Consider the following 26,143-nt stretch of genomic DNA (forward strand, 5'->3'; position numbering starts at 1 on the left):
TTAACTTTCCTGAAAAGACTGGAGATGTAGTTAGGCTTTGAAGAAAGAGAGACTGATAGAAGTTTTTTATATACCCAGAATGAGAAAACTTGAACCTCTATTCTTCGAGGGAGAAGCTCTTCAATAAAAACAAACAAACAAACAAACAAACAAACAAACAAACAAAACGTTAAAGGTGAACTTTACCCATGTATTTACCATCTCTTCTACTCTTTATTCTATCATGTAGATCTGAGTTTTCATCTGTTTTTATTTCCCTTTAGCCTGAAGAACTTCCTTTAATGTTTTACATACTGCAAATGTGCTGGTAATAAATTAACTTAACTTTATTTATTTAAAAAAGGATTTATTTCACTCTCATTTTTGAAGAATATTTTTGCAGGATATAGAATTTTAAATTGACAGTCTTTTATTTCTTTTAGAACTTTGAGTTGTCGTTTCTTTGTCTCTGGTTTGTCTTGTTTTTGAAGCCCAATTATTTTTACCTTTGTTCTCCTGGCTGTGCTCTGTCTTTTGTTACCTCTGACTGTTTCTAAGCTTTTCTCTTTATCTTTACTTATCCTTGGTTGATAACGATGTGTCTAGGTATAGTTTTCTTTGTTTTAATCCTGTTTGTAGTTTATTGAGCTTTTTAGATGTATAGGTTGATATTTTTCATCAAATTTGGGAAATTTCTATGTATTATTTCTTTAAGTATATTTAGAATTCAATTTCTTTATCCTCTGCCTCTTGGACTTCAAGTACTCCTATTTTAAACCATTTATTTTTGTTCTAAAGTCCACTGCAATTCCAGTTCACTTTCTTTCAAACTTTTTTCCTCTGTGATTAATTTTTAATCATTTCTATCACCCTATATTTTCCTTTGCTATGTCCTAATACAGATATTCTATTTTTCAGTTCTAGAATTTCCACTGGATTTTTTTTTTTTAAATGATGGCTGAGGATCCCCATCTATTTACTAAGTCCATCTTTTTATTAAAATCTTCGAACAGATTGGTAATAGGTGTTTTAAAAAATAATATACTAATCCTAACATATTAATTATTTTAATAACTCTTTCTATTGATTTTTTATGATGAGAGATCATTTTTCCTGCTTCTGCACATGTTAGTAATTTTAGTTGTATGAGGGACCTTATAGATACTACATTGTTGAATGTCTGGATTTGTTGTCTTCCTTTAAAGAGTATGGAGTTTCGATCTGGCAGATTGTTTTACTGGTAGGTCTGTTTACTTTGTTTTTCAAGACTTGTTTTCAAAGCTTAATTAGAGTAAATATAGAGTAGCTCTTAATCTAGGGCTAAAGTACCTTTACTCCTATGTTGTGGCTTTTCTGTGGTCTCAGTTGAATGCCCAGAGTAGTAAGCAAGGTCTCTCTAATATGAATGGTAGGAAGTTCTACATCTCTATCATTGTATGATCTCTGGGATATCCATTCAGCTCTTAGCTCACCAGTAACCAGTCTCTCCCAGGCCTTGTGGAGTCTCACCCTGCATATGATAATATTAGTATTTGGTCAAAGATTTAAGAGGACTCCCGTGCATATTCTAAGCTTCCTTCTCTGTGTACCTCCCTCCTTTCTGGAATTCTTACCAGTACATCCTATCTACCTTAACATCCTCAAATTCCTGTCTCTACCTCCTCAGCTCAGCTTGATCGCTATGCTCTGCTGTGCTCCACATTTCTTCACCAGAAAATGTCCAGGAAAAACCTGAGACTTGCCTCTTGTGTTTCCTTTCCCTCAGGGATCATAACCCTTTGCTCTATGTTTTCCAGCATCTGAAAACTGGTGCTTCCTATATTTTGCCCAGTTTTATAGTTATATCTAGAGGTCTAGTCCAGTGCCATTTACTACATCAATCTGAAGCAGAAGTTGTGTGAGCACAGATAGATTTAGGAGTTGACTATAGACAGGCCTGTCTTATTCTCTACTTCACATTGCCTTCAAGATGAAATAAAAACTCACTGTTAAGACATTCATGTCTCTTCATGATTTGCCTGGCTGACTGGCTTCTTACCAATCATCCCTTCCTTACAAGCAAATAAACAGATACATGCTACTATTACCTTGGCCTACTTGTGGTTTTCCATGTGCCCCTGCTTTTTCATGTGCCTACTTTTGTACATACTAATCCTTCTGAAAAATTATTCTTCCTCCTAGCTCCTAATAGCCTTGCTAAGTCCTACTTATCCTTCAGAATGTAGCTGAGCTGTCATCTCCTCCAGGAAGCCTTCTCTGATATAGTCTGGGTTAAATGTCCTCTTATTTATTCTTTTATATCATTCTATTTCTGCCTTTATCAAAGATGTATTGCACATAGTTTATTGTAATTACCTGCTATGATCTGTCCTTCATGCCCTCCACACTACCCCAAGACTGAAGATCTCAAGGACAGGGTCAAGTCTGATTCCTCTTAGAGTTTCCATGGCATAGCACAGGTTTTAGAAAACTTTTTCTGTAAAGGGCCAGAGAGTAAATATTTTAAAGTTTGCAGGGCAGACAATCTCTCTGTTGTAACTACTCGACTGCCATTATGGCATGAAAGCAGCTCTAAATAATACATAAATAATAAGCAAAATAAAAACTTTACTGAAACAAAAACAGGCAGTGGGCTGTAGCTTGCTGATCCTTGGCTTAGCACATAGTATATGCGAATAAATGTTCATCCAATGAATGAATTCATAGAATAGAAAATTATCATTGGAGACTTAAGCAGAGATATGAAAGAATATAATCAATTGCATAAGTGCAAAGGGTTTTCCTGGAATAGAAAAGTGACACTTCTCGTGAGACCTTATGGAAGGAAAAAAAAGCTAGCCGAGTGATAGAAAGTTGAGGGATTTATAGCCTAATTGACATATTTCCATGCAGGATTTTATGCAGGAGGCCATACTGAGATGGGATACTGTAAACCAAAATAGCTTGGTTAGAGTGAGCTTCTGAAACAGCCAAGAGCAGGAAGAGCCACATTGCTGTCTTGCGGGCAGCACCCAGGGGGAAATCCAGAGAAGCCAAGTTTTGTAGCCAAATCCAAAGTGTCAGAAACCATGCAGATACTGGAACTGAGCCTCCAATGAGAATTACAAGGTCAGGAGGAAAGTGAGATCCAAGACGACTTTTATGAATAGAGCTGGCAGGTCCATAGGGTTTTTTTATTCATCGCCGGCCACATGGTATATGGATGAGTCTGTGGATGGTTTAACCTTGGTCTCCTCAGATAAGTTAAATGACAAGGTGATATACTAAGAGAGAAAAGAGAGAGACGAGGCTGAGATTTGGAGATTAGAGGAGCTCTGGTGTTGCTATTATAGCAAATTCAATAAAAGCTCAACCAGGGCCCCCCAGGAAAAGATTTCCTGAAGCTGACGTTGGATAACAGAAGGCTGTAGCAAACCAGTCACCAGGCTATAGAACATTCTCCAGTGACATGCTACAAATGGATGTCAAGAAAATGAATAGGTGGCTTTCTGCAAAACTGAGATTGGTAGGAGAATGTAGCCACTATCAAAGCAGGCCAGGAAATCTGAGTTGTAACTGAACACCTGCCATATGTAGAGTACCTCAGAGAATCCATATACCATGAAGCATGCTTCCTCCTACACTAGACAAAAAGCCAGACTTGGTTCTTCTTTCATCAGCGATGGCCTTTTAGGCATCATTGTGAACACTGGTGACTTAGCATCAGCAATGACAACAGAAGTATCAGAAATAAGGTTACTACACATATATTCAGGATATGCCCCTGGAGTGGTTTTTCAGACGAATGATTGGCTATGAGTATCTCAAACTCACATGTCTAACCATTTTTTCTTCCTAGCTTCCCACATGCCTCTGTCCCATCTGTGTCTCATCCAAGCTATTGGGAGTAAACATCTAGACCCAGATATGTATAGATCAATCTAACACTGCTGGAACCAAAGAGAGGCATCCTAAACCAAATAGCTATGGCTTTACCTGAGAGCCAAAGGGGTCGTTAGTTACGTTGATTTCTCTGCCTCTGCTACCAAGACTGAAGCCCTGTGTTTCACCAAGGACACCAGTGGTAGCCTCCCTGAGTATTCTTTTAAGAAGGCCACAAGCATTTACCTTGTTCCCTTCTCCCCAGGCCTCCTAAAACCTGAAGTTTCTCTCTCTTCTTCCTTAGTTCCTGAAGGATGGTGGGGCCCAAGGCTAAATTTCTCTGTGTCCCAGTTTACTGGGATCTGCTTAACCACTTCATTCTACAGACCCCAGAGCACTGAGTTCCATTTAGATAACTCTATCATTTTTTCAGATTCAGCTCCTTGCATCTGATATTCCTGTAATCAGTATGCACCAGTTCTAAGTCACACTGCCACCCAATTGCTCAACCAGATTCACTTCCAGAAATTTGTCTAGGTTTGTCCTGCCTTATTCCAATTTGATTTGATTAGCTAGTATTTATTAACATTGACCTATTTTATGTGTCAACCACTAGTCATTACTTTGTCCTCAAAACAACAATAGGAGGGTAGTCATGTCAATATCTCTACTTTACAAATGAGGAAACTGAGGTTGAAAGTGATTAGTTAACTTATTTAATCTAGAAAGTTTCAGAACCGAGACTAGAATACATGTTAGTCTGATTCAAAAACCAGAGTCTTAACTACTTCACCAAACTGCCTCCCAACTTCTCTCTTATTGGTTCATACCTCTGACCCCATGTCCCCGTTCCTCTACCCTGCCCTAAGTCAGACCCTACACGACTCATGCAGGAAATGCTGGTGGACTATTTAGTCTTCTCACTCTTAGCCTTCTAAAGTGTGTCCTGTTGGAGATGTGCAATGTGGGCTCTGGCATCAGACACACCTGACTGAATCTCAGTGTCTTCATTCATCTGCTTCTGTGATATTGGGTTAACTCACTTAACCTCTCTGAGTTTATTTCCTCATGTGAAAAATGGAAATTATGATAGTATCTCTATCAAAATTGTTTTCTTTTTTGAGTGTTTAATGAGGTAATGTCAGTCAAGTCTTTAGCACAGTGCCCAGCACATAACAGCTCAATATGTAACTACTGCCATGCATGTCATTCTTCCCAGAAGGAAACTTCCATCCTGTTTCCCCTTTTCCTGATGCCATTTACCAAAAGGGACATTCAGCATCTTCCACAGCCTGGTCCTGACCTTCTTTTTCATCTTATCTCTTTGTCTTCTAACTCTCCAGTCCACCAAACAATTTCCCCCCATTCCTGACCTCTCAGTGGAATGTAGGTAAAAAAGCATGCACTCTGGGGTCAGGTGGACCTGAGTTTGATCCCCAGCTATGTTCCTCACTAGCTCTGTGAGCTTGGGTATGTTCCTTAACATCTGTGGGCCTCATTGTCTTTATCTATAAGATGAGAATGAGGTTTTAGTGAGGATTATACCTAGGAAAGCATTATACCTAACCCTGATAATAGGTGTTTAATCCTTATTCATTCATTAATAGAATCCTGCTCCCACTGCCCTGTACAAGCTTGTTCCCAAATGCTTTGAGCACGTATACTACCACCTTCCAATTTGATTATTTGAATGAAATACTTCAGGAAACATGTACTAAGCAATCACAATGCATCAGGTATAGTGCTTGGTGCTGAGGATACAGTGCTGAAGACAGGCTCTGTCAGGGAGCTTACAGTTTACTGGAAAAACAGACATATAACAGTGATTATAAAAGTTATCTGTGCTGTGAGGAGATAGGGGTCAAGGCCTTAAGTTGGTCTAGAGTAGCCTTAGGAGGCTTCTGTATAAATCATGGAAGAGGAATGAGTTGGCCAAGCCAAGAGGAGGAAAGCACAAAGGGAACGGCATGTGCTAAGCCACATAGGTACAGATTGCAGGTAGTATGGGTCTGGAACAAGGGGACATTTCAGTGGAACAGAGCAGAGGGATCAAGAGGTGCTGAAACTGGACTCCCTGAGTTCATATTATGAGCCAAAGGTCAGGACAGGCTCCTCACTTTTGCTCCTACACAAGCAGTCTTCTTGGCTTAGATGACAAATAAGACATTTTCCCCACTCAGGAAGTGAGTTAGAGAAATAGTTGGTAGTATCTCCATCTGTCTTCCTTAAGGAAAATAATAAGTAAACACAAAGTTGCATTTCCCTGATGTATGGGAAATAATGAACGAGCAGTTGAGTAGACCTACATGGTGATGTCATCAGCTTGAGGTAGAACAAGGCTGCCTTCAGCAAACCAGGAGGCCGGCTTTATGTCCATGCTCTTGATGTGTCCCTAGAGCAGAGGGCCATGGAATAGCAGGTAGTAGACATAAACAGGATCAGGCCCTGGTCAGAGTCATTTTCTTAAGTGGAGAGGTGGAGTTGAGAGTTCTGCTGACTCTGGGCCACATGGTGGTAAACTGCAAATGTCAGTTGGGTCCACCCAGTTTGAGTTTTCCTCTTTGCTATGCCAAAAAAATGTTCTTTAACATGAGGCTTTATAAAACCAACCAAAGAATGACAGAGAACTGAGCCAACCCTATGATGAATTGTATGTAACTTAGTAAGAAATAAATATGTATCTATAAGTCATCTTGTGCAAAAACAAACCCAGTATCATGCTGACACTGACTTTGTTCCTCTCTTTCCTCTTCTTTGAACTTTGAAAAATCTTCAGGTTAAAATCTGTCTTAGTCCTGCCCAGACCCCATTCTGTTCTCTTCTTGTGTCATTGGGTCATCCATTAATTCCCACCTGCATCCCGTAACAGTCATCATCCCACATGATCCTCACCAAACTACCATGAACTGGTCACTTCTTCATATCCAAACTGTCTTCTCATTCTTCATCATGGCTAGCCTGCCTGCCCCTCATCCTGGAAGACACATAAAAACCAGCAAAAGACAATAATGCTTATCCCACAGAATTATTAAGCCTATTTCTCACCCAATCCCTTTACCTTCAGTTCCTTGCTGACCTCCCCAGCTCTACACTCCAATTTTGCTTCCTCTAATACAGTCTTTACACTCAGATGATTTATCTGAAATTCAAATCCAATTATGTCATTCCCTTACTCGGAACCCTCCAGTAGTTTCAGACCCTTTCAAATGACATCCAAACTTCTGAAGTATTTAGAACAACGCCATTCATGAACAGGCTCCTCCTTCCACCTCCCTGGCGTCATTTCCTACTGGTCCCCTTGACAGTTTGCGATATGGCAATGCTAAATTACTATGGCTCCCTAAACACACAATGTTATTAAATGTTTCTGAGTCTGCCAGAAATAGCCTTTCCTCTCTATTCTGTCTTACAAATCTGATCAGCCTTTAAAATTCTCTGAGCTGTCCCCTTTCTGAAACCCTCCCAGGCAGGAGTCATCATTCTGGGCTGCCTCTGAGTCTTGTTCAGGCACCTACCATTGCTCTGTCTGCATATTCTCAAGATTTACTTGCTAAAGGGACTGTCTAATTCATCACTGAATAGCATAGGGCCTAACACAGAGCAGGTGCTTAGCTAGCAGGTTGAATCATTGTCCAATTATATGCCCTCTCCATCATTTAAGAGACTTGAATTTTAACCACAACCACACTGATACCTGCATCCTGATTGGCTTTCCCAGGTCGGGCCAATCATTGGTCTGCAATCATTGGCGGATCCCACTCCAAGAATTACGTGCTATGGGAGTACGGAGGATATGCGAGTGAAGGTGTCAAACAAGTTGCAGAATTGGGCTCACCAGTGAAAATGGAGGAAGAAATTCGACAACAGGTAAGAAAAACAATTACAAAATGACCTCAAACCAGAAATGCAGTCAAAGCGTCTTTTAGATTTCTTTCCCAGGAGCTTGAAATTTATAGTACAATGTGCTGAAAAACCGGTACTAAAGGAAACAAAATCTATTGCTGAGTCTGGAGAGTTTATGTTGAGGACAGAGGTGCCTATGTCCACCATGTTGTCTCAGATTTTCCCTGGCTGCATTTGTGTGTCCTTTAGTTTGTGCTAAAAGCTACTGCTGTGGACAGATTTTGGGAATGCCATGTCTCTGGTCTCCTGAGAGTCAATGTAGTAGATTATAGTTGGCTTACCATGACCCTTGAGAGGGTCAGGGAGTGACAACCAAGTTATCTAAGCCAATAACACCATATCCAAAAATGAATGTTTGTGTATGTGCACATGCTCTTGAAACTATGTTTTGAGGTGTTAAATTAGTTAGTCATAATCATTAGAGACTGAAACATCTTTTGTGTACCACATGCCATGTTATGAGAGCCAACAAGCTGTACTATTATCTAAGACTCTACTCATATCACTGAGATAAAAAAAGAAGTAGCCCATCATTCTTCTTGATTCCTTTGACTGATAATGCCTCATCCTTCACCAAAGGCTCTAGAAAGAGGCTGATGAGAGATCTTGGAAGAATAGCTGTGGTTTCTCTATGGTCATTCACAAGCTGCACTGGAGAGGAGATGATCCAGCTTTGGCCATCACTGCCCACAAAAGCCATTTGGGCCAGAAAGATCTCATTGCCCACAAGTGCTCAGGAGAGAGTAAAGAAAGATCAAACCATGCTTAGGATGTGGTCATTTCACAACACTGGTCCCTGCGAGGTTGCCTCATGTCTCCTGAGAGAGTACAGGAGGCCCCAGAGACACTGGGCCCACGTTTCAAGCTGTGCATGTGCCCAGAGGCCTAAGCTGTGCAGGAGGGTGAGCACAGCTGTTGTGCCTCCCCTTGAAGTCTAACATCTGGACTCCCAGCCTCCACAAACCCTAAATTGAATGCAAAAAGGTGACCCTGAATCCTCCTATAATCCCCTGAGGAATCCTTTTGGACCAAAGTCCAAAAAATGTCCAGGAATTAGTTTACGTTTTTTATTAATTTAATTTAAAGTCCTTTCTCCATTCTTTGGGGAAAAAAATGTGTAACCAGATGTTTTAAGACTGCATGTTATATACATCACTAGTCTGTCTCTCCAACTACTTAGTGTTTCCCTGACTCTGGCTGCCATGCCGCATAACTGGCATGGCTCATTCAGGCTACAGCACAGCCATGTACATCTGCCACATGATGGAGGGCTCCACGTTGGTCCTAGCCTGTACAACATGTCGTGGGAAGTTGGGGGGAAATCCCTGTTCGGGATCCCGAGGGTCTATGTTTTTGGTTCTCAAGTTTGGAATTGTGATACACTAGCTTGTCAAGTTTTATTGTGTGGTATGGTGAAAACCATTTGTTACAAATAATGGGTTGAAATACTAAAGTATGCAAGTAAATTAGATCAAGGGCAAGGGCATCTTCTTAATAATGCCAGTCTCACTCGTTCTTTGGCTGCCTTGAGAGGTTTCTGGAGAGAAGGGAAGCACATATGAATTGTGAAAAACTGAGACCACATCATGCAAGTGAACATTATGTGTCATGTGAAAAGTTGATAACTGATGGATAGGGTGCCCTAGCCTTAGAATGTCCCCATTAGGAAAATATTCTTTTCTTATTATGTTCTTAACTAGTACACCTGGTTAAGAACCAGAGATTAGCTTCGGTACCACACAGGCAATGTCTGTTCATCCCAGCAGCCTAGTGTTCCTGGCAGTAAGTCATAATAGTAAGTTTAACTATTGGTACTTCATATGGGAGGTAAAAATTTCACCGAACATGTATATCACCATCTCTCAGGTCCCCTGGGTACTGGACATGTACATTTAGCACTCACATCAAGTTTGAGAAGATGACATATCAGTTTTACAAATAAAGAAATTGAGGCAGTCAATAGCAAGAGAATATCAGAACTCGAACCCAAGTGTATGTGGCTCCGAACCCTGTACACAGTAACAAATATAAAATTTGCAGGGCCTTGTGCAAATGTGGGGTGCCTGGTTCAAAGCTTGTTAAGAATTTCAAGATGGCAATGCTGTGAATTTCATAGCACAGGGCCCTGAGAGTCTGCAGGTCACACACCCATGAATCTGGCCCTAGCCATCCACCCTCCCTGCCTCACACAAATGCCCAACAGAGAAACTCCTCTCACCAGCCTCGGGAGTAAACTCTTTCTCCAGAGCTCCAATAACAACATATTAAGTCCCTAGTTCCTTGGATAGAGTGATTTCAGGGTCTCTTCACTTCCAAACAATTCATGGTTCTAAATATTGTTCCTGCAGGCACCCAATTTATTATATTTTGTATGTAAATCAGGTGAGAAACTACATAAAAAGGAACAAGAATGTGAATCTTCCTAGAATATAAAAGTGTCCTCTGAATAACCAGGGAACTTGTTTGAACACATCTACAAACTAACACAGTGTTCTCAGCCTTTAATACCTTATATCCCACCAATCACTCTATCAAAGAACCCGAGTCCAACCAGGATGAAAATAGAAAGCCCTTTTTTCCCAAGAAAGACATTTATATGCTTACCGGCATTCTCTTATTACAGACTTATTGCTCACTGCAAGTTTCAAGGGCATTAAAAAATCACAGTAAATATTCTTGGAGGTAAATCTTATGCTAATGGATTTCAAACAAATGAACAAAATAATCCTATTAGTAGTTGAGAATTGTAATAATACTGAGTATCAATTTTAATGTTACTATAACTACAAAACAGCAAGAAAATTAATGAAAAGTTATAGCAGCATTATTGGCAATAATGACCCTGGCGGCTGGAGAGAGCGGAGGAAGGATTCAATGCACCCTTCTTACCAGGGAGACAGAGACAAATGTGCCCTGCTGGGGACTGTGAATTAGCCTGGCAGGTCACAAATGGGTAGGTAACACAAGGCAGGTGAAGGCACTAGGAAATTGTAGATCACCCTTGTAGATAGACCTGGAAACGAAAGTGAACTGATGTATACACATTGTTATGAAGTTAAATGTGTTTAATTGCCTCTTTCAAATTATCCTATTATCTTGGGGTCTTAGGGACTAATGTTTCTTTGAATTGAGCTTGCTCTCTCTCCCCATCACTAGTTTTCTCATTTGGTTTTGGATTGTTTGCTCATCTCTAGCAGAGTTTTTCTTTTTTTCCAGCAGGAGTCTTCTGTGCTCAAGTTGTAGTGACATTGTATCTTCATCTTGTTCACCTAAGTTTTTATGTCATTTCTCAACTTGGCATTCCCCACTGCACAGCCAGTATAAATATGGACTCTACACTTACACATGGAGAGGCTGGGGCTTCCATTTCTTGAAGGTGAATTTTCACTCAGGTGCCTAGACCGAGGGCAAGCTTCCTTGCCACCTTGCCAGGTAATCCATGGAGGATTTCCTCATGCCCTATTCATACACAGGGCAGCCCTTTGAATGTGCAGCTTGATACAGGGGTGTCTTTATACTTCTCACATCACACCAGCTCAATACCTCCCCTTGTTTCCCGCTGTGACCTTAAAACGTCTACCCTTGCTTGGGGCCTGTGTCCTGGTCCACAGCCTAGATAGGTCACCATGCACCAGCTCCTGCTCATTGTTTTGGGTTAGACTTTCCTCCCCATTTCTGGCATCTAGGAATTTTCTAAGCTCAATTCTATATATATTTTTTTAACTTTGTCTTATCCTATTCTGACTAACATTTCTATTGTTTGTAGCAGCTCAGTCTTTCATGCTTCATGTTGTAGCTCAGTCTTTCATGTTTCCAGGTGTCCACCTACTACCTCCAGCACCTAATGTAGTGTCTCCCACATAGTAGGTGCTCAACAAATATCTGAATTGATTAATTGACAAGCAAGCTATGAATGTCACTTGCATAAAACCATGAGCTGTAAATGGCCACTCACCCAAGAGAAAATGCACTAGAAGAAACATTCAGCTTACAGATTTCTCTGGATTCAAGGCTTCCCTGCCAGTGAAGGTCAGATAATGGCGGACCCTAATTCAGGCATTGATTGCTTCATTTTCAGGAGGTCTTGCTTTGGTGGATCACTTAAGCCAGCCAGCGGGATGACTGCACCACATGTGGCACAAGAATCAATAAACAAACAGGTGTTCTTTTTCCTTAAAGTTGAAACAGTTTATAAGTTTTTAGGCACTGGCAGAAATGGTTCGAGAATTTTCTTTTCTCATCTCCTTGAAATCATTAGAGATAATATGTATGTACTAAACTTTCATTTTTCCTAATTTTTGATTTCTTGAACGTTCGATCACTTTTCTCTAATTAAAACCATTGCCTTATTTCTGATGTTTTCATGGATGGTGATATGCTGACTCATCTGGTTGAGAAAGTCACCACACACACACACACACACACACATGCATACACACACACCAACTTTTATTATAATAATAAAGCTCCGATGATCTTCAGTGTTTATGAGAAGGAGTACTATATAATAGTTAAAAGCATTGGTGCTGAATCAGGATTTCCTAGGTTCATACCTAGCTCCATTACTTACTGTGTGACTTTCAGCAAGTTACTTAACCCCTCTGTGCCTTGCTTTCCTCTTCTACGAGATGAGGAGAGTAATGGTGCCAACTTCAAAGAGTTACTGTGAGGACTAAGTGAGCTGATACATGTAAAGGAACTAGTTCAGTGCCACCTCCAGATTAAGGCCTAGGGGCAGCCAGAAACAGGGGATCTTCCCATACATACTGGGGTACCAGCCAGGGGTTGGAAAAGCAGACAAGCTTTACAAGTAAGGAAGAAGTCTCTTGATTGCAAGTGACAGGAGTCCACTCAAATTAGCTCAGGACAAAGGAAACTTTATTGTATGGAGAAAGTAGAAGTCATGAGAACACAAATCAATACTGAGTGCAAAAAAAAAAAAAAAAGCCTCAGGAAAGCTGTAACTGGAAGGCATCAGGCTGAGACAAATTGAAACTCCCCTCCACACACCACCCATCCCCAGCACTCCCAGAGTCATGTAGTCTTTTCTATGCTTTCTATATGAATCTCTTTTCCCATCCTTTCTCAATAGACCTGCTGTGTCTGCTTGCTTACGTATGGCCCCAAATGGTAGCTATACGACTTTCTTTCTTGGCTTCCCATAGCCAAGAGCAATTTGATGACTCTTCCTCAAAATACTGGAAAGACAGATTGGTCACTAAACAGTCTGTGCATTGGTGCCTCCTGAATCAGATATTTACTCCATGTAAAGAACCACTCAGCCCATTACTTCACATAAGAGCTGTGGGTAGGGAAGCTTATCCTAAAAAGGGAATTGAAGGTAGAAAGAAAGTTGATTGACATTTCAGGGCAGCAGTGGGTTGGCAAGAATTAGATGGAGTCACAGAGTTCTAGCCAAAGAACCAGAATTCAGGCAGGATGTCAGTCCTGCAGGAGGCAGACGCACAAAAGAGAACAGAGACTCAATACATATGAGAGGGGAGATCAGCAGAACCCCAAGATGCAGAACTAAGCTAATTGAGTGAGAAATGCTGGGTTCAGCAACTGAGGTGAGACCAGGGGACATCACCAGACCTAAGCTTAAGGATTTAGAAAGACAGAGATATGGAGGCTGGAAGCACTGTTGAGACCACTTATTTGCCTTTGCCAACCGCTGCCTTGCATTGTTCCTGAAGAGCTGTGAAAACAGTACTGGGCAAATAGGTAAGCTCTAATGTGGCTTCCTTAGTCTTTGACCTTGAGAAGGTCACCTGAGGCTTCGATTCTTCACTTGCAAATGGTGATAATGAGAATATGAACTGTACATGTTGGTTATGAAATAATACACATATAGTGCCTGGTTTGAAGTATGAGCCCACTGTTATTATTTGAGCAAAAACAAATTAAGTTTGAAAAATTTATAATCTCCTTTTCCTCCCACCTTCTAAGAAGATGCCTTTGTTAGAGTGGGTGGGAATGCAATTTAAAGAAGAGGTAAACTGTGCTACATAAAAGCTGCTAGAGAATGAAGACCAGGAAAAAGATGTGAGGGAACAAATAAGGAATCTGAGATAGTATTAAAACTGTAAGAAGTGAGAAGAGACATATTTGAGCAGCTACCATTTGGAATAGAAATCAAGGTGAGAAGGTAGGTTCAAAGAAGGCTTTTAGTAGGTTTGATTTCTGAAAGAAGAGACATCAGAAGAGAATTTTTAGCGGTACACTTTGTGAAACATTGTGTAATGTAATTTACCCTCTGGCTACTCCTTCAGAAACATTCAGTGAAGACCTACAGTACTCTCCAAGGCTTCTTGGAGTCAGATTGGGTATAATGTTTCAGGTTTGTCACCCTGCTGCACTCAGCCCCCGAGGGTGCCCAATTTTATTTGTGTTACATTAATGTCATTATCCATACCTCCTTTGTCCTTCTCCATCTCATTCAATATTTAACTCCACGGAGTGTATACAAGTGGGCACTCGTGGTTGGTAGAAGTAAAATGACGCTAGAAGTGGGATAGGAAAAGAGTTAAAGATTCTCAGTCACAGACACTTGATACAGAAATTAGAGCATCATTTGAGAGGCATGATTTGAGTCATATGAAACCTCTCGTTTGCTTTCAGTTGAGGCTTCAAACAAATCAAAATCACAGTAGGTCAAGCAGCGTTAGTGATTTGTTCAGTGATGCCTGTTCTTTAAGAAAACTGGTGCAGGCTGCCTTTGCTGGAAGGAGGCGGAGCCTGCTTCCTCACCGTGGTCCCTGACCTCCCCAGTTTTACACCAGAGCATCTCAGACATTTCTGAGAATTTCTCTATGAGAGAAATGTGGGACGATTTTATTCAAAACTTCCAGATTATTTAACTCACTAAAAATCTATTTTTACAGCAACTGAGCCAAAATATTGCAAACCGAAAGCAGATTTAAATGGGGAATTTGGAAATATCTGTCAAAATTATACTTTTTTTATTGTGGCAAAAACGCATAACATATTTATCATCTTAATCATTTTTAAGGGTGCATTTCAGTAGTGTTGAGTATATTTACATTATTGTTTGTACATTTTATTTATTCCTCAACATAGTAATTTTCTATTCAGGAATTTGTCTTTCAGAAATATTCTCATACAAACGTATATAAGAAAGGATATTTATTACAACATTGTTTATAAAAGTAAGAGATGGAAAGAAAACACTTTTACAAATGAGGACATATTGAAAATTCTGGCTGCTTTTATATAGTTAAATACTATGCAGCTATTAAACGGAATACGGCAGATCAGTATATACTAATATAGAATGCTCCCCAGGGCATGCTATTAGGTGGGGAAAAGTAGAAGCAGAATAGTGTCTCTAGCTTTCTGCCATCTGGGGGGAAAAAAAGCAGGAGGGTCAGAGTCAAATGGTTATATGCACAGAGAGAATGTTATATGCATATCTCTATGAACACACACGAGAAACTCATTGTCTCTACAGCAAACGGGAAGAGTAGAAGTCAGAACTGAAAGGTATATTCACATTTAACCATATGGCCTTTATACTATTTGTACATAATACAAGAATGTTACTTAAATGAACAAAGAAAACTTTGATAAGAAACTGAATATTGAGAAAAGACCAATACTCCAAACTTAATCTATAAATTTAATGTGCTCTCCCCCCCAAAAAAAATCAATGAGTTTTTGAAATTATACAGGCTGGTTATATGGAAATGAAAAATTAAATAGTCAAGAATAGCCAGAAAATGTCTGAAAGAGAATAATGATTCAGGGGGAATGGGGAGAAGACTATCCAAAGCAGATATTAAAACTACATTATCAAACTACATTCAATAAAACTGTGTGAAACTAGAGCAGGAATAGAAAGATCAGTAGAATCTAATTTAAAAAATCCAGAAATAGTCTCAAATTCATTTTAAATTTATTCTATCAAAAAAAGTATAATTTCATATCAGGTGGGAAAAATGGATTAATAAATGCTAATGACACATTGGATGCCATGGAAAAAACAATTTGCTCCATACCACAATCTTTAAACCAAAATAAAGTTCAAATATATAAAAGATTTAAATATTTAAAAATGCATACGAGAAAAGAATCAGAAGAAAACATGAGAAAATCATTTTTATAGTCTGGAGCCAAGTCCCTTCTAAGCAGGTCACAAAACCAAGAGGTCATAAAAGAAAAAATTGATAAAGTAAACTAAAAATATTTTTAACTATGGAAAATATTCTTTAAAATTTTGGAAGAAAATTGGGAGAAAGCGGAAGAAAATATTTGTAGCTCATACAAAAAAACAAAGGGCTAATTACTTTAATATATAAGGAGCTCTTATAGGTCAATTTTCAAAAGACCAATAAAGCAAGAGAAAAAATGATCAAAATACATAAAGAGTTCTCAGAAAAGAAAATTAGAGGGCTTTAAGGCATTTTAAAGGATTCTCAACCTCATTTGCAATTATGGAAATGCAAATTCATTCTGCAGAGCTACACTTTTTGATCTATTAGACTTTTGATAACCATATGTTGACACAGATGTAGAAAAACAAACATGATAATATGCTGATTGTGGCAGTGCCGATTGGTACAACTTTGTGGAAGACACATTTCTCTGACTTCGTAGTTTCTCTCCAGGACTTTGCATATACAGATACACTCCCACATAGGCATATGCTGTTTACGGAACATTGTTTTTAACAGAAGAGTAGAATAAACTTAAATATTCATTAATAGAGGACCAGTTAAATAAAAATGAGAATTCGAGATACGACATTGCCAAGATAAATCATTTTGTTTAAAAAAAAATGTGCAGCAGAGTATTTATAGTGTGTCCCATTTGCGTTATCTTTTTAAAGATATATGCTTACATCTCTTGAAGAGTGTATAGGAATATGAATAGTGGTTGCCTCTGGGGTGGGGAACTGAGAGATTGTGCAATAAAAATAGGAGGAGAACCTTTCATTTGGATTGTTTTGGGGGCCTTTCAAATGTAATCCCATGTTTTTGTGATATCTTTTCCAAAAAGTGATTATTTTATAGTTGAAGTAAAAAAGAAATATGCCAAACACCCAAGTTTAAGACTCTTTAAAAGACACCACATAAGGAACCACATGCGTGTTCTTGGTGGATTGGCTTCATCCTGGTGACCAACAGAGCTTGTCCAGACTCTGCCCATGGAATCAGGCTAACATGGTGGCCGTATGCCCTGAAAACCCCAATGAGGACATGGTCTCAGGAACTGGGCCAGTCAGAGGTAGAGGTTTATAATCTAGGGGATCCAAAACAGTTTACTCAGAGAAAGAATATGAACCATGGCCAAGGAGGAAAGCAAAGGTCAAAGTTGGTGCCTAGCCTTAGGTCTGAGGGGTGAGGCCACAAAGAGGAAGACCTCAGAAGCCCAGACAATGTGGAAAGGGCTGAAAGGCACCCAAAGCCACTTCTGGTGTCTGAACATCTACTTGGCCTGAGAGAGCCCACTGCCTTGAAGGACTAACCAGAATTTTCTCCAGAAGTGGTCACAACCACCAACTGCCCTTCCATCTTCAAAACTACTAGACAGTGGTTCTACATGCTTAAGTATTTAATTCCCTGAAGCAGAGAGAGCCCCGTTTGTGGGCTGTCCCACATTCATGGACATGAGTCCTACAGGGGTCAGTGTGAGATTCACGAGTGAGCGTGAGCTCCTGTCAACGTAATGCAAAGTGCTGTCTGTGGACTGGTGCCTGTCCAAAGACCATTAGCTACCAGTCCATGATGTGTAGAGTCCAGAAGTTAACAATAAGCATTTGGAAATCACAATTTAACAATGTCCAATGAACCAAAGAATAAACAAATCAGAACTTGGATTTTGTACCCTTTTGTTTTTACTGTTTTTTACTATTACATTTTAATTATATTTTACCAAAATATAGTCAGCAACGGATCAGATATTTTTAAAATGACAGCGAACTGGTCTTTCACTACAAGAGTTAAGAAGCATTGATTAGGAGGCAAAAACAATTTTTGAGCCATCTCTTTACCCCTAGTACCTGAGTCAGGGTCTAGGATAATAGATGTTAATAAATGTTTACCTGACATTACCTTAGGCCACTGGGAAAACTGAGGCTCAGAAAATATATGTGATTTTCCCAAATGCTAATGGCAGCACAGATCTGCAGCCTAGATGTCGGACTTCCGTTCTGGTACTTTCTCCTTTCTCTGCTCAAATGGAAGAGGGATAGGCAGCCCTGAAAGTTTCACCCTGTGTGGACTCATCCAGTTTAATAAAAACTTTATTTTTCGCCAGACTCTATTTCTGAGACAGTTTAGAGCTGGACTTTCCAATGAATATTTGCCATCTAGTGGTAAAGAAAGATGTATGCACCTAGTAGAGACTTCATTCATTCATTCATTCATGCATCAAATACCGTATTTGAGAACTCGCTTGTCCTTAAGGGGCTCATATTTCTCTTGGGAAAGATCGATATAGAAATAGGTGACAATAACACAGTGCAACTTGGATAGTACAGGGCTGACTATGAGCACAGACAAAACTTTCCCTTGCCTTGGGAAGCTGAGGTGTCTTGAGCAGCATATTAAACTCAATATGTTGATGTTAAAAAAATATTAGCTCCTTTCTTATCTTGCTCTTGCTGGACCATCTGGGCCAAGATAGCAAATTTTGTTGTCATCTTTCCTGTGGGAGGATAGACTCCTGAACTGAGTGTGTTAGGATTGCAGCTAGTACATACCCTTTGGTGGCTTGGGGTAGCTGTCCCAAGAGCTATTTACCTTGCCACCACTACATCTGGTCTTCAGGTCTGTCTTGAGAATGGCTGTTCATTTCCCACCTGTAGCCAGATCACCTGTAGAATGTCCCATCCTGCCCGTGCATTTCTTTAGCTATCTCATCCTGAAGCTCGCCTAAAGGTATGCCTGGCATTCTCCATGCAAACAAGTTCTTCCAGCTCTCCATGGATCCAAAAGCCATCCACCCAGTAGTCCAGCTTTCTTGGAGGGAGAGGTGCATGGCATTAAGGGGTAAGAGACAGGCCTGTAAAGGGAGTTAGAGGTTGTCTCATGAATGAACTTGAATATCGGGCTGTGAAGATTACACATAGACCAGTAGTAACAGGGCAGCCATTGAGGGTTTCTGAGCAGGAAAGTGACCAGTGACCAGGGCATTCATTCATCCAGCAGATAATTATTGACATCTATTGTGTGCAAAGACCTGAGCGAGACCCCATGCTAAGTCCTTAAAGCACAGTGATGAATAAGACCCAGTGTGAGAGACACATGACGTCATCCCCTTGGGTTGGAATGCACTCTTTACTCCCATGCAACAACTTAGAATCCTTGTTGCAGAAGGCAAGAAATTAAATTGTCTTTGAAACTTCATATTACATGAAATTAGCTATAGAAATTATGGAGCCATAAATCACACTTCCAATTGTTTTATATCTGTGTAAACATAGCAATTTTTCTTCAGTATAGTAATATATAAACAAACAGATAAAAGAAGAAACAGGAGCCCCATCTCATGGAGAGAGATTCTGTTGCCTCCTCAAATTTTGGTCCCACATTATAATATATACCCTTGACACCGTGTAGCCAACAAAGCTTATAAGATTCTGGCTTTGAGGGCTAAGTCAGGGCAAAAAAACCCAAGTAATTAAAAGATGATGAACTGTGCATTACAGTAGAGTTCTGTACAAGGTTACACGGGAGTACTAAGGAGAAAGGATCAGTTCCATCCAATTCTGTCTTGAATGAAGGACTTCATAAACTTCAGAGCTGAATTTTGAAAGATAAAGAAAATTTTCAGGTAGACAAAAGGGAAGGGCACACCAGGCAATGTGGAGATGGGAAATACCTTCATGAAACTGTAAGGGATGGGAAAGCGCTAGGAGTTAGAATAGAGTGGGACATTCACTCATTCTTTCCATGAACATATCCTGTATGCCTATTTGGGCCATGCCCTGAGGTAAGCAGGAAGGCATACAGAGGTGCATGAGACAGGGATCTTAGCTTGAAAGAGCTCAAGTAATCAGAGTTTAAATAGGCAAAAACCCCAGAAAGCAGTACACTGCCTTTGCTTCAGAAAGGAAAGCAAACGATTCTTTCAAAGTCTTGCTATCATTTTTCCACAGCATGTGGTTTATAGTTTCCATTTATTGTCTGTCCTCTACCAAGTAGTATGATAGATTCCTTAGATCACCGATTTCAATGAATCTTCACAACAACCTTGCAAAGGTGGTTATCATTGATATAATTTTCCAGATGAGAAAACCAAAGTCCAAAAAAGTTAGGTAACTAGCCCAAGACCACACAGCTAGTAATCCCTAGAACTGGAATTTGATTTCTTCCTTTTTCGCTAGCTCTTTACTTTTCCTCATGTTGCCTCTCCATCCTTAGAAGAGCTTTCCTTCCCCATCTGTATCAGTTACACCCAGCCTCCCATATCCCACTGTCATGATGCCTTTCCTGGTCCTTCCAAATGCATGCTGTTTCTGTCTCCTTGGATCTTCCACAGCATCTCATATCCTTGTTTGGACTGTTTCCTTCCCTGTATTATGGATGTCTGCATCTGCCTCTGGAAGAAAGAACACAACATAGTAGTTAATCTGGGCCAGGGCCAGGCTGTGCCCTGGACCCACCTCTTCCTCTCCCCAGGCGGCCTTTGCATATGGCTTATCAGACATTGATAAGTGTCTGCTGAATTAAGTTGAACTCTTTAGCCCTCAGTTCCCTGACAGGACTATTCTACCAAAGTCAGCCATTCCACCTCCTTTTTGTTCACACGCACCACTGGTTCTCCAATCTACAATCTATTTCCCAGTGGGCTCCAGTTACCGTACTTCTTAATTGATCTTCCTATTCAAAAGCAAAGTTACTGCTTCATTAATCAATGGGTAAAGAAAGTCAAAAGTCTATTAACTGGCAAGCCAATGCTATTCCAAAGGGCATTGATCCATGTACATTATGGGAAGCCTGTTTGTTGGTAACTACAGCTCCTGAGAGTAGCTCTGGGATACTTTTGGAGGAACTGGAATCTTTTTAGAAATAGCCTTTAAATGTATAGATTCTTATTGAGATTTTTTTCTGAATGAGGAATAAGGAAGGGGAGACTATTTGCTTTGTCAGTAATATGGTGCAGAGACCAAGTATTTCATAGGATTTTACAGATGCATACATTTAACCAACAAGCACTGACAGATATGTATGTGTTATCTGGAGCAAAATTAATTTATTCTTTAAAATTTAATGAACTCCCTGCAGGACATATTCAGGAATCAATGCAAATATAGGGGGCATGCTTATCTGGCTGATACTCCAGGATTATGACTGCGAACACGGTTGGGTTGTTCTAAATGAGTTTTTCCTCTATACCAATGTCCAAAGGGTTTCCTTTCTGAAATGATTTGGTGATGATTTAAAATTCACCCTTTTGAATTATCTACATGCAAATTAGTGACCTCAAACTTGAGCAAATATATATTTATATATACCAAGTATATATAATATGCAAACCTAACCACCAAGAAGTAGGTCGAGGTTAACTCCAAAGACCTCCAAATTCGGGCCTTCAACAGCAGCAGTGTTGGTTAGCAGGGTATGTGTCTGGCCTCGGTTAAGCCTTTACTTTACTATTCCAACCTCCATTAGCTTATTACTTTACTTTATTATTCCAACCTCCATTAGCTTATTAATTTTACATTCTTCTACTATATGCATTATTTTACAACATGCATCCTGACTCCCTAGAGTCTAATAAGTTAGCATCTAATATACTTTTACTACATCCAGGACAATGTGAAGACCTGAGAACACTTTAATTCCCCTCACTCCACTGCCATCTTAATATTGTTGTTGCCAAATAATTAAAATTTGCATGTATTTGGCCCTACAAGGCATTTTAGTATTGTTTCGTACAGTCTGTATTCATTTAGCATTACCCGCATAGTTACCCCCTCTGTTGCTCTTCCTTCCTTTTTGTATTTTTCTATTTTCTTTCAGGGGTCATTTCCTTCTACCTGAAGAACTCCTTTAGCATTGCTTTTAGTGAAAATTTGCAAGCAAAATTCTCTTAGTCTTTGTTTGCCTGAAAATGTCTTTACTTTACCTTCATTTTTGAAGGGTTCTTTTAAAATAAGTAAGCTGGCAATTATTGTCTTTCAGGAATTTAAAGACATTTTCCCTCTGTTTTTGGCTTCCATCATTTCATTGAGAAGTCACATGTCAGTCTGACTGTTGCTCTTTTGAAGATAACGTGTCTTTTTCTACAGCTGTTTTTAAGATTTTGTCTTTGGCTCTGGTTTTCAGCAGTTTTACTACATGCTTAGATGTGGTTTGTATTTATTCTTTTAGGGGGTGTGTAGAAGTTCTTGAATCCATGGCTTGATATCTTTTGTCAGTTTTTGACATTTATGGCCATTATTTCTTCGAAGATTGACTCTGGCTCAATTTTCTGTCTCCTCCTGGGATTCTAATTGCACATAGGTTAATTTTTCCATCATTTCTCATAGGCTTCTGAAGCTTTCTTTTCTACATTCTGCATCACTTTTCCCCTCTGTACTTTAGTCTGGATATTCCCTAATTCTCTCTTCTGCTGGTCTTAATTACTCTTAAATCTTTTAGTTCTTAATTCTAGTTGTCATATTTTTCAGTTCTAAAATTTCCATTTGAGTCTTTTTTATAAATTCCAGTCTGTTGCTAAAATTTTCCATTTTGATTTTATTTCCTTAAGCGTATTAATCACCATTCTTGTTTAAACTCAGGTTTGATAACTATAATATATGAACTATCTGTGGGTTTGTTTCTAGTATCTTTTTTTCTTGGTCTAGTTTTCTGGTATGTCTCATAATTTTTTATTGAATACCAGACATTGTATATGAAAAACTGTGAAAGCTTTGGATGACATTATCTTCATTCGCAGAAAATTTTCTTCTACTTCTAGAAGGTGGTTAGAGTAGGGAAGATCGCTTTAGTCAAATCTTGGGTTAGGCTATTTTGAAGCTGAATTTCAGTCTTTGTGGGAATTGTTTTATTTGTGGTTCACCTTACTCCAAAAAATGTGGCTGTTTCAGAGCCCTAACCAAAAGCCTGGGGAGCTTACCAATGTCTCTCCTTCTTATGGTTTCTGACTTCCAATTTTAATCTTCTCAAACGATGAAGCTGCTGAAAGCTCTGTTCAACCTCTTAGCTACTAATTTCTACTCAGATTTGCAAACTTTCTGTCCTGTGACTCTTACAAATCAGCAACTGCCTCAGAAGGAAAAGCCGTGCCAAGTGTTGGGTTCACTTCTCTGTCCTTTCTTTCTCTCAGGATCTTGGCTCAAGTCGTTTTCTTTCCCCAGTGCTGTTAGACTGCCAAAAGCTATGCTCAGCTTCCAGCCTTCTATGGCTGATGAAAAAGCCAGTGCCTAATGGGGAAGCAGCTCAGAATATCTGACTCACTTCTATGCATTTCCCTTCTCTCCAGGATCTTGGCCTTCAAGTCCTGGCCACATTGAGAGCTCTCTAGTGTTTTCAGCCAAATTGTTTTATTTTGTTTTATCCATCTTTTCTACTTGTTATTGGTCAGATACAAGCTAGGTCATCATTGTAGAGGTGAAACTAGAATCTCTTCTTTAAGCATTTTGGTTCTGTCTCTCCAACATACAGCTGTGTCTCTGACATCATTCTGATCCTTTGTTTTTAACTCAATCCCACTTTCTGATATCAGTTCTAATTATGAGGAGTACTCTATGTCTTTCCATCTGCAATTGTTCAAAGATCTCCCTTAAGTTATATTTGCTATTTGTTTCCATTTCTAATTAATATTAGAAAATACATTATTACACCAGGTGGGACTTCCTTCAGTGTGAATGCCTTGGCAAAATTCTGCAATGAGAAGAGAGCTTATATGCTCTGGTATTTCACTGGATGGCTTTCCTTTACATTGAAGTCTCTCTCCTGATAATCAAAGCACTCTTTTCTGTGTCCAGCTTCTCACTTACGTAAGCCCACTACAAAGGAACCACTTGCCCCTGAGTCTAAACTCAACTTAACTGTCTTGGAGTTTGCCTTTCTGACTTATTGATGCCCAGTGCATTCGATTGACAGGTTTGCTAAATATGTCATGATAAGTGGTAATAAACTTAAATTTTGATTTTCCTAAATATTCAAACTTAAAAAAATGTTTTTAAAACCTCTAGGATTTAAAATGAATAATATTAAAATTAATTACTTAAATATAATATACAGTAGTCAACTTGTAGAACTCTGATTCTAAGATATCATGAAATTGTGATACTTTTTTCTGTGTTTGAGACATTAGATGTGAATCAGGAATTATTAAAGAATTTCTTGATGCCTTTAAAAAAGAATTATATTAAAATAATGAAGATTTTGCTGAATATATAAAATAAGCTATGTTGGCTATCTGTTGAGCACCAACCGAAGCATAGATAAGAATATCTAGTGTGGTGGATGAGCTCCAATCCAACTCAGTCAGCAGCAGCAGTTGATTAGTGTAATCTAAAACAGAATGTGTCAAAGCAGGGAATTATAAAAAGTAATACATGAATATGTCAAATATTTTAACTTAAATCATATATAAGTGTACTTTCTGTCAAAAACATAAAGCACTCCCGAAACCCATCATCCCTGATTTCCAGTTTAGACTTCTTGAAAGTGGACCTAGCGCTTAAAGATACTTGCAAAGCAAGCTGACTGCAGAAACCCTGATTTTTACAACTTTTCCCCATCTTTGACAGCTATCTTGTTCTGACCTAATTATATGATATGTTTAGCAACTTGCATTTATTGTGTGCTTTCAAAGTAGTCACCTCCTTTTTCTCACTCATTGCTCATTAAATTTAAAAAATTAAATTATGTAATGACAGTATAAGAATAGCTGGCCTAAGGATATTTGGTAACATACACAACTAACTAACTCTTAGTAAATGAACAACTCTACAGCAAGAGCATAAGTGTGCTGTTAATAGCAAAGAATGCACATGGCTGAAGCATTCTACATGGTTCTGTCAGCATTAACTACAGAGGAACTGACAGGCATTGGTTAGTCCTGCAAGGAAGTTAAGCAGTCGATTGTCAAGAAAGCTTCTACAGTACTACTAATGAGTACAGTTCATTTCCTCAGGGTTGGGTTGAATCTTGTCTATTCGAAGTCACTTTTCTTGCCACTACCCCTGTTATCCCTTCATATTCATTTACTGGCATGATTTCAGAATGACTGAAAATAGCTCCTTCACCAATCTGTAATATTTCCTAAATTTACTAATAATAACAGTGAACTTTTTGTGTGTTACCAAGGGCCAGACAGCTAAACACTTTACGTCTATCATCTCATTGAATCTTCAGAACCCTATTTAGTAGTACTTCTATAAATTCAGCCCACTTTCCTTTCCTTCAAGAGTTGTGATCTTCCTTCTCTCTAGTCCTCCAAATTCTCCCTGACCTTCAAACCTGGCAAAGTGTAGGGTTCCAGCATCCGGAGCTCCTTCTTTCTTCATGGATTCTGAAGACATCCTTGTGAGCTATCTGTGATTTAAAGATTTTACTGTCATCCCTCTGAAGACATTGGGTAAGAGAAAAACATAAGCATAAAAACCACAAAATTTCCAGAAAAAAACATACAGATGCACCTCAATTTGTGATAGGGTCACATCCCAATAAACCCATCATAAGTATAAAATGTCATTAGTTGAAAAGGCATTTAATACACCTACCTTACTGAACATCATAGCTTAGCTTAAATGTGTTCAGAAAACTAAATTAGCCTACAGTTGTGCAACATCATCTAACACAATGAATACACTGTAGAGTATTGGTTATTTACCTTCTTGATCGCATGGTTGACTAAGAGCTGTGGCTCACTGCTACTGCCCAACATCACAAAAGAGTATCCTACTGTATATTGCTAGCTCAAGAAAAGATAAAAATTCAAAATTCCAAGTACAGTTTATACTGAATGCGAATCACTTTCACACCATTGTAGAGTCAAAAAATCATAGGTCAAGCCATCATAAATTGGGGACTATCTATATTTGAGTTCACCAGGCTGCGTTGGGAACCCTCCATATTTAGTCCTAAGAAAGAGACTTGCTCCATTAGCAGCAGCTCTGGTTATCCCCATACCCATAAAGGATCTTTTGCCAGCACAGATGCTGCCTTGTTTAATGGGAACGAAGGAGGTAGGGAGGTCTTGTACTCTAAAGCCCTTCAGACTCGGAAGCAGCTATTTCCAGGGAAATCTGCCCCCCTATACACAACAGCAGTACTGACCTTCCTGGGCAGTACCTAATGGTCATTGATTAGGCTAAGCATTGGGACTCTTGGAAAAACTCAGTATGTTACCTAACACATGTGGGGGTTGAGTGACCAGGTCAGGAGAACCACAGCTTCAGCCACTGTTAACCATTAAT

General features: G+C 39.3%; 1 protein-coding gene across 2 annotated transcripts in view; it reads left to right on the forward strand.

The window, feature by feature from the left end:
• The window catches only part of SPON1 (spondin 1), a 229,582-nt gene that overhangs the window by 125,981 nt on the left and 77,458 nt on the right, over nt 1-26,143 (forward strand). For both annotated transcript variants that reach the window (XM_016128189.2, XM_016128190.2), the window contains exon 6: nt 7,559-7,707. In XM_016128189.2, coding sequence (XP_015983675.2) covers nt 7,559-7,707 — 149 coding nt within the window. The remainder of the gene's footprint in view (nt 1-7,558; nt 7,708-26,143) is intronic.

The sequence above is a fragment of the Rousettus aegyptiacus genome, unplaced genomic scaffold, assembly GCF_014176215.1.
Source record: "Rousettus aegyptiacus isolate mRouAeg1 unplaced genomic scaffold, mRouAeg1.p scaffold_m13_p_5, whole genome shotgun sequence".
Classification (NCBI taxonomy): domain Eukaryota; kingdom Metazoa; phylum Chordata; class Mammalia; order Chiroptera; family Pteropodidae; genus Rousettus; species Rousettus aegyptiacus.